This window comes from Hipposideros armiger, unplaced genomic scaffold (assembly GCF_001890085.2).
Source record: "Hipposideros armiger isolate ML-2016 unplaced genomic scaffold, ASM189008v1 scaffold_431, whole genome shotgun sequence".
Taxonomy (NCBI): Eukaryota; Metazoa; Chordata; class Mammalia; order Chiroptera; family Hipposideridae; genus Hipposideros; species Hipposideros armiger.
The window spans coordinates 1,483,251-1,493,179 of NW_017731781.1; the positions used below are offsets into that span (position 1 = coordinate 1,483,251).

Consider the following 9,929-nt stretch of genomic DNA (forward strand, 5'->3'; position numbering starts at 1 on the left):
TATCATTTTGTTTTCCGATGGTCTTAGGCGACCCCTGTGAAAGGGTCGTTCGACCCCCAAAGGGGTCGCGACCCACAGGTTGAGAATCGCTGCACTAAAGGTTGGAACAGGGAGTAACCATCAAGTCCAGTAGTATATATAAGGAAGGAACCAAGTAAAAGGGTGTAGAGAGTGGTTTTTAAAATATATGAATGAGTAATTCAGAGAAGGAGAAATCTGAAGAGCTAAAATGTATGAAGTAGTAACTCAACTTTACTTGTAATCAGAAATGCACATTAAAATATTTTTGCCTGCACCGCAAATATCACCCTTACAACCCGTTGATAAAACAATGCTGCACAGCAGAACTCGGCAGAGCTTTGGCATGCCGCAGAGGGAAGACAGGCAAGATGGGAATTTTTTGAAAATTGCAAGTTTGGTTTAAGGTTGGGTGGATCTTTCAATTTGGGGGCATGATGATTAGGATTGGGTAGGGATCGTGAAATAACAGTGCAGGATTGGTAGAAACAGCTGAGGCAAAGATTTTTGAGGCAGAGCCTTCAGAAATCGTAGGATACAAATTGATGCTTCCCATTGAACAGCTGATCCATCTTTTGGGGAGTTCAAGCTATTAGAACAGTGAAAATATTATTCTGGCCTCCTGGAATAGTAGTCATGCTAATGTAAACAGTAAGTTGTTTGTTTGCGGGGGGAGGGGGAGGATGTAGATAGTTTCAGTCCTCAGTGTCCAGCCTGTGTATAGGGCTGGATGGTTTTGGTTTTCAAAAAACAACACTGTAAAACAATTGTATATTTACCAGATTGGCAAAATTAGTACGTTGAATAATATCAAATGTTGACGAAGATATGAGAAATGCTCATATACTGCAAGTGGGAGTATAAACCAGCCTAGGACCCCCTCCCCCCAAGCAAAATGTTCTGGAGAATATTTTGGCAGTATTTAGTGAAATCATGTACGAGTAAATTCTATGGCCCAGCAATTACTTGCCTGTGTAAATACCCTGCAAGTCCCTAGGGAGACATTACAGGAAGATGTTTATTACAACATTTCTGATAGTAATGTGCTGAAAGCAAGCTAGGTGTCTTGTCATAAGGAGAACAAGACATTAAGTGTGGTATATGAATATAAAATTGATGGAATACTTCATTCAGAACCAGTGAAGTAAACTTAAGTATAATAGTAACATGAAGTAAGTGCAAACATAGTATAAAGAAAAATGTAAACATATATACAAAACTTTTCCAAGAATATATATCTAAAACTTATTAAAGATGAATTAAAACTAAAGTTGAATTGAAAAAGCATATGTTAAAAACATTAGAGTAGGTTCCTTATGGGAGATGAAATGTGGAAAAAAATAAAATAAGAGAAGACCTAGCATGAACCAAAAATAGAGTGCCATGAAATAGGAAGTTATCCACGTGAGGTCCTTCAAGAGGACAGAATATGGTTAGACAGGTTCAGATGATGAGGCCCTTGTAAGCCATCTTGAAAGAGTTTGTACTTGATCCTGAAGGCGTAGGGCAGTGTTGAGGACATAAAAATCCTGCCAACCCAGAGAATCCTCTCCAGAAGACATAGAAAAGAAAGTAGTTTTTTAATGAATAGTCATATCCAGATTACAACACATTGTAGGTAATCTGAGTGAGATAAAGACAAATTCTGCCCTATTTATGCAGCCAAGCAGTCACAACCTTTCTATTTTTAGTCATTACATACATAAATTCTCAAGATTAATGGCATCTTTGTCTTTCCTTTAAAAGGTTTGACTGTATCATTTACTTCAAATTCTTTCATCAGGTTCATCCTAAATTCACCTGGTAATTGAGGTAGCCGTTTATTTTAGCTAATTGCCTTAATTTGAAGGAATAATAAAACTTATTTCTATGACAAACATGGTTATAGCTCAGAAAAAGGTGCCTAGGTTAAACTCCCAGAATGTCAAGGAGATAGGAGTGCTATTTTACTAAATGTTTTCATTCTAAAGAAATCACTCCTAGGCCCTTGAAAAAACACGTTGGGGTTGTAAAGCTGACAAGAGGCTTACTCAGCTTCTAAGTGGGATTTTTTTCCAGATGGCTAGATTGAAAGGACAGGGAGTTGAGGACGTTGGCAAGGAAGTGGTTGAATTGATGAATTGTGGACCCTAAAATGGATAGGGGAGGAAGTTAAGTGGGACAGATTGAGCACAAGGAGAGAGGATCAGAGGGCCAAAAAGTCTTGATCAGCGGTTCTCAACCTTCCTAATGCCGTGACCCCTTAATACAGTTCCTCATGTTGTGGTGACCCCCAACCANGAAGGGACATGAGGCAACATCTGGGTAATTTTCAGACGTCTGGTAATTTTCTTCATCTTGATAGGCGTTTGGGTATGCAACCTATGTAAACTATGTGCACTTATGAAATCCCTTAGTTGACACATTTGAGATTTGTGTACATTGTTGTATTATAAATAAAGAACTCTAGTTAATGATATACATAGTAAAGTACCTAGACAATTAAGCATACTGGAATGGAAAGATGGATGGATGGATACATGTACAAAAAGCAAGAATAGTAAAATAGTAAATATTAATTGTAGTATCTATGTGGTGGGTAAATGATATTCCCTGTACTATTTTTTCCACTTTTCTCTAAGTTTGGAAATTTCCATAATAAAATATTAGAGGAAAAGTAAAGAAAAAATCTAGAATGAATCATGTGGAGTCGTACTAGATCCAGGAGTATCAGTATAAACCAATGTTTTGAAAAATATACAGATCTAAAACTATAAATGTATAGTGTATACTCATATGTATACATATAATTCCCTTGCTCTGTTCACCGAGAGGACGTGAACAGGAACACTCCAAAAGCAATGAGCACATCCTGATCTTGGCTACAAATACCATTCTCCACTAAAACGGAAGTAGGGCTCCTTGAAGAAACAGCTGATTCTAGGACTGAGTCAAGGAGAACACAGGATGAGCCTGGGGTATCTTGCTGGGCCAGAAAGTAATAAATTGCTAACAACAAGATAGGACCATGCTGACAAGTACTTAGAAGCCAGTTTGAAGGAGTTGCCATTGGCCAAATCGGAGACAATACGAGCATCAAAATAAACAATAAAGGGTTATAATCCATGAATGAAACCATGAATTCATGCGGGTATAAATAAATTGAAATCTGATAAGGAAAGGAATACTTACATAGTTTAAAGCACCCTCCCACAAAACAATTACAAAAGGAAAATCAGGAACTTTACAGTGGAGAAGCCTCACAGACACCTTAATTAAGTAAGCAAAGTGACTAGTACCACTTTGACAAATTCAACGAACTGAAATCCTGTGCTAACAGGCTGCAATAAGAAGAAGGCAGTGTCACCTCTCTGATATTCCTGCTAAAGATGCAAAACCTGAACCTAAACGTGAGGTAACGTTAGACAAACCCAAATTGAGAGACATTGTACAAAATGGGTCTATCCTCTTCACAAATGTCGATGTCATGAAAACCAAGGAAGACTAAGGAGGAGCTGTTCCAAGCTGAAGGAGACTAATGAGACATAACTAAATGCAACCCCTAAATCTGAACTGGATTCTTTTGCTATAAAAAAACGTGATTAGGACAGCTGCGAAGTGTGGAATTGGGTTTGAGGATTAACACTTATTTCCTGATTTTGACTGAAGAATATCCTTATTTATAGGAAATACACATGAACAGGGAGGCGTGGGACATTAGATTGACAATTTACTTTGAAATACAAAGGCAAAAAATGTCATTTGCACTGTTTATAATGTTCCATAAGTCTGAAACTGTTTCAAAAATTTAAAAAATACATAAAAACCAGAGACACCATATTATGGCTATCAAACTAGGAAAGCGTAAATACAATACCTCCCACGTTTGACGAGGATGCCCATGGGGAAATGGTAGAAATTGCTAGTAGAAATGAAAACTTGAACATCATTCTGGATGGCAATTTGGCAATAAAATAGCAATTCCACTTCTAGGAATTTATTCTTTGAAAATAATCACGGATGTGTGCAAAGATTTAGCTATAAGGATGTTCATCACTCCAATAATAGAAGGGAAAAGGAAAAACTAATGTCAATGTCCATCTATAATGGATTAGTAAAATTATGCTGTATTCACACCATGGGTATAATGTAGCTGTTACAATTTTGTAGGACGTTTATGATGGAAAAATGCTTATGACATATTATTTCAAAAGGTTATAAAAAACATTTTTAAAAAGTACACAGACAATAAAAGACTTAAGAATACATATCAAAAAGTTAACAATGTTGGAGTGACTGGTTAGCTCAGTTGGTTAGTATGGTGCTGATAACACCAAGGTTGCCAGTTTGATCCCCGCATGGGCCGCTGTGAGCTGCGCTCTCCCTAAAAGAGTCAACTATGCCATTGTAGCATGAAAGCCATGTGTAACCAATGACCATGGCTGTTTCCCAATAAAATTTTTAAAAATATAAAAAAAGTTAACGATGTTATATAGAAGTGATGTGATTATGGAGTATTTTACTTTCTTCTTTTGCTTAACTATTCTACAACCAACATTTTATAATAAAAACTCACATTTTATTCCTCAGGTGAATCCTTTTTTAACGCAGTATATCCCAAGGACACAAAATGCTGGAGTAGAAAGAGGTCCTACAAATCAAAGCTCTACCCCCAGGAAAAATGAAATGCAAAAAGAAAGGACTTGCTTAAAATCACGCAGCTAGTCAGGGGAACAGCCTACACCTGGTTTCCAGCCCAGAGCTATTTCCACTTCACTGCTCATCTCTACCACCTCTCTGGAAGGCCAGACATTCCACCATTAAAAACTTCCCTCTCATCGGTTTTGCCCATTTTGCTACCTCACCTCTCTAAACTCAGCAGCTTTCATGAAACCGGAGACTCCTCCCTGAGACAGGAGGTGCTAGGTCATCCGGAACAGCAGTTACCAAGTCAGCCTCAGACATCTTGAGCCTATTTACCTGACTCCTGCCACAACTCTGGCACTGCCTGCTTCTACCCAATACAAATGCTCCACTGCACCCAGAGCGCTCAATCTGCCAATATACTGACCTACTATGTGTGCCAGGAGCTATAGAAGCCTCAGGGAAACACAGATCATGGACCCTGTTCCAGCTTATCTGCCCCAAACACGTAACCTGGTGTCAAATACTCACAAAATAGATGGTGTTTTCAGAATCCTTATTCCACCGGGCTGATTGGGAAATACATCTTCCAAGAAAAAATATATGTGTCCAACTGCAATACCTAGAGTCAACCAGAGAGGATTAAAATTTTGATTGCAGGTGAATCTACCAACATGAATTCCTTCTATTTAGGAAGAAATGTCAACATAATTATTAAAAGTTTAAAAACTAATATTGTAGTCTTTGAGCATAGAACTATCAAATAGTCCCACAACAGCTATTATGTGAAGGCCAGTAGACCAAACATGAAAAAGTGACAAAATAAGTTTATAAGTAAAATAATAGAAAAAGTAGTAATAAGATTCTTACCCAAGAGGTCCACAATGATTGAGTTCCCCAACAACAAGGAAAAGCCCATGAGCACCCAGGGTAGAAAGGGGGCCTGGAAATTGAGAAGGCCAAAGAAGTTCATGCGGACATATGGGTTCCTTCGGCTCCACACGTAGACAAGCATGATTGTAAAGGCCTGGCCCAAGAAAACTAAGCTCACGAACAAACCAAATATCTAGCGGATGGCGTTAAGGAAAATATCAACATTAAAAGCGTAACAGGGAAGAGGGGCAAGAGTACTAAGGACTGAGTTCCAATGAGAGTCTGAATTAGGAAAATGGAGCATTAGTTACTTACATCTTTAGAAGAAAAAAGCCTGAAAATCATTTCCCAGAGCAATCAGGCAAAAACCTGCTTAGGCCACATCATCTGGATTGTATCTATTTCAAAGCAATATTATGCTTTCATGAAGTTCTTGCCTCTTTGGAAAATGTGTTCATTATTTGGTCAATAATTGCATTCAAGTTCACTCACCATTAGCACCTTTACAGAGGTAAATAAAGCCAGTAGGAGTAAAAAACATTTTGTCAGACAGGACTACGTTCAATTCTATTATACACATGACAACGCTTTAAAAAAAAAAAATTGATCAGTTTTGATCGTAACCAAATAAATACCTTACTACCTTAGTTTAAAAATGAAGTACACCCATCAGCAATAATATATCTAAAATATGTAATAGTAACCCACCTGGATTAAAAGTTCCTCTGGCTTGCTCACAGTAGAAAAGCATCCTGTCCAATCTCTAGGCTTAGAAAGCTGTCACATAAAGTGTGCTGTAAAATAAATAGTACCCAGAAGCTCAAATCTGGAGGCTACTTTCATCTGTCTGTTCAGAGTATCCACTGAATTGTGGGAGACAGATGAAAACCTTTAGGAAGAGACAGGGTGGGTGTTCTTTAACATTGTCCTGTATTTGTTTTATTTGTTAAAGGATACAGTCATTAAGAATCCACCAAAAAGGAACATAAATACAAAGTCTGCTGTCCGACCTCGGAAAGAACCTTCTTCTAGCATTCGACAGTAACGGTATCTTGAGTGCCAAGTTAAGAAAATGTTAAACACACAAACATGAAGAAAGTACTATTTAAGGTATCACTTTAAGTACACTTGCACTCCATGTTATTTGTAAGAAGTCCAGCCTTTGTTTCTATAAGAACTTTTATGAGTAGTAGTAAGCTTACTTGTCTTTTACCAGGCATTTTAGGCAGTTTTACAAAAACTGTTCCTGATGGGGGAACTAAGCCAAATGCTGCATAATACTGTTATTAAAGCTTTTAAACCAGTCACCTATTAAACCTTTTCAGATTTGTATCATCTTTTCCAGGCTCAACTACACCATAATCTACATCACTCTTGCTTTTTCACAACCTAACTGGGAAGAAATCCCCACCAAGAAGCCTTGTGTGATAACCTACTTTTTCAGGCCAAGTAGATTAAGCATTCCTATACCTCAGTCAATGAAGATGCATTACGATGAAAAAATTTAATTATTAGAAACTTACCAGAATGATATACCATAGAGGAGACACAAGAATCCATCCTAGGGGTAGAAATCTTGTAACACCTATGAGGCCCTGTCTACTGCAGATGATCTCAGCTGTAACTGCCCTCTTAATCCAGAGGGGTGGGGTGGAGGAGGAAGCTCTGCTCAGTGGCCCCAATTATCGTATGACCAGAGCACAACTCTTCCTCTCTTTCAGTGAACTAGAACATGGCAAGCCTGGCAGACATCATGACACTGTCTTTTCAGCCAGCACAACCAGCAACTAAGATACAAGGAAATCTCAAGCTCTCCATTGCTCGTGAACCCACTCCCAAACCTCTATCAAAACTCTGTTAATTATCACTACATTCAGATTGTTTTATTACTTGGTATCTCATGGGGCAGAAGAGGGTTAATAAAAGTGAACCTGAAAGGGGCCTGCACAGGCCTGCATCCCCTCCCCAGGAACCGCCCAAGCTCATCCCCTAGAAATAAATCAACATGGCCAAACTGGTATTAACCTGTTCTTCACACATGTGCAAACTGTTAAAACAGCAAACTGTTACTTCAACTCTAGCCTCATTATAATATAATTAAAATAAAATCAACATTAAGGTTTGCCCCCGCCCCCCTGTGTGTTTTTCTGTATGCATTTTGGGTAAAAGCATGCACAGAAAGAAACTAGTTATATAACCAATATATGTCAATCAAATGACCTCAGTCACATCTCCTGCTATAAGGAAATTTACCTACCCTTTGCTATATAAGAAAAAGCTAACCTAAAGTTAGGTGCAGTTGTCTGTCCCAGCAATTTCGATGCTGGCATCTTTCTTATTGAATAAACTTACTTCCTTACTCTCCTGATTTTAGGCTGAGTCTGTGAATTTTTTCACCTTTTGCAAATGCACAACAGTATCTGATGATGTTATTTTGTAATTATGCCTTAATTAAATCACTCCTCTCCCTTGATCAGATTTGCAAGATCAGATTTGCAAGTGACTTGTGGGCAGAAATGTAATCATTTGATGGTTAAATATCTCCCATTGGAATGCACAGTGACCTATAAACACCCTCAAAACATTACTATCTGACCAACTAGCTACTCTGTGCACCACTGAGCTAGTACTGTAAGTTACAGCTAAGATGGTAACAAAAATAACAGGATTAATAGTTTTAAGTCAATACTGTATTTCCTAAGTAAACCTAGTTTTTATCCAAACTCCACTTAATAAAGGATACAGAAAAATCATGTTAAATAAAAAATTGAATCCAACTGGACCAAAAAATAAGAAATTGGTGATTAGCCTCCATATCTGTTAAAAGAAAAACAATCAAGAGAAAGATTAAGTAAAATATACCAGAAAAACATTCCCGTATTAAGACAAAAGATATATCCTATGACTACAATGGCTGAAAAGCCATGGATAGATACTATGTTATGATCCAAAAAGTGGGGCAAACAATTTGACACTGGATTTTTGTGCTGCTTCTAGTTGAAAGTCTGAACGATAAAGTCAGCCCTGAAATTTGTAAGGATAACAGGACAGAAAACTTGAAATTGTGATTGTCTTTTTAAAAAGCCCACACCATATATATGGTCAGGCAAATTATGGAAAAAGTGTAATGAAAAGACTAGGTTAATTTGCATAATAGAAAACAGTGCTTTCATATACATAGTATCATAACCTAATCAATAGTTTTGAGATACCAGAGAAAAACTCCAGGGAGCTAATATAAATCGCAAAGAAGTATTTCTATATTAGGCAGTCCAAAATATCTAGAGCAAACAGTAATTCTCAAGTGAATACTACAGTTCTAGTCTGAACAAATAGCCAACTCTCTACAAACCTAATGCTCTAATAATTATAGCCCAATTGGTAGATATAAGGACACTCATTTTCTTGTTGGAAAACCATGATATAGACTTCCCTACCCAACCCTCCACACCCACAATAAAAACAACTACTCACAAAAGGAGAGCACTTACCATTTTAAAATGTTTTAACATATTCTATTATCTTAATCCAGTCACTGCCACTCCCTCCCCCATTTCACATACAAAGAAACTAAGAGACTTCAAAACTTTTAAAATGGCTTGCCGGAGGACACACTGCTTGTAAAGGAAGACTCTGAACTCATACCTAGAACTCCTAACTCCTAAAGCAAATACAAGAGTTTAACCCCAGGCAAAATCAAGCCAAGCAATGCTTAACTTGGAAGCAACGCTTAGATGGAGCTACAGCTCCCAGGAAAGGCCAAATGAGTATCAAAGGAAGAAGACAGTGACATGAGTACACAGGACTGCTTTATGCATCATTAAATTCTTAAGACTCAGTATAACTATTAAAGTTGAAATAATTCAGTTCTACATACTAACTTAACTGCATCCAGGATTTTAGAGTTCTCAACCTAGTGAAGAGACGAGTACATAAATAAGTGAAGTATGAGATAAGAGATGCTTTAAAAGGATTATTTACAGATATCCTAAGGACTCAAAGGAGAATGAATCTGAGGTTACACAAAAGCTGTGTCGTGAAAGGCCAGCTGGAATTCAATAGGTATGAAGTGAATGAAACACTTCTGAGACAGAGGGAATAGCACATTTAGAAGGCAGAATTACTGGCTGTTGGGTCTCTCTCCCACTCCAACTATAACCTATATGAACATCCTGGAGCAGGAAAATACATCTCTCTTTTAGCATTCTATTGACAATTGCTGGGACAACTATCTCCCACTGTAATCTAATAAATTAGCGTGTTGTTTTAGATATCGGTCTTTTGGAGTTTTGTTAGTATGATCTGATCCCTAGAAGATGGATCAATTTAAAAGCACTATACAGTTGAACTTTTGAACTGGAAAATGGTGATAATACCAAGGTGGTGGGTGTGCCACATGGGCCACGGACAAAATA

At 37.7% G+C, this 9,929-nt stretch overlaps 1 protein-coding gene across 1 annotated transcript in view; it reads right to left on the reverse strand.

Moving 5' to 3' along the window:
• The window catches only part of DERL2 (derlin 2), a 27,855-nt gene that overhangs the window by 7,083 nt on the left and 10,843 nt on the right, over nucleotides 1–9,929 (reverse strand). The window contains exons 3-6 of the mRNA XM_019664806.1: nucleotides 8,258–8,331; nucleotides 6,472–6,565; nucleotides 5,512–5,707; nucleotides 5,173–5,263 (exon numbers count right to left, since the gene is read on the reverse strand). Of these exons, the coding sequence (XP_019520351.1) occupies nucleotides 5,173–5,263; nucleotides 5,512–5,707; nucleotides 6,472–6,565; nucleotides 8,258–8,331 (455 nt within the window). The remainder of the gene's footprint in view (nucleotides 1–5,172; nucleotides 5,264–5,511; nucleotides 5,708–6,471; nucleotides 6,566–8,257; nucleotides 8,332–9,929) is intronic.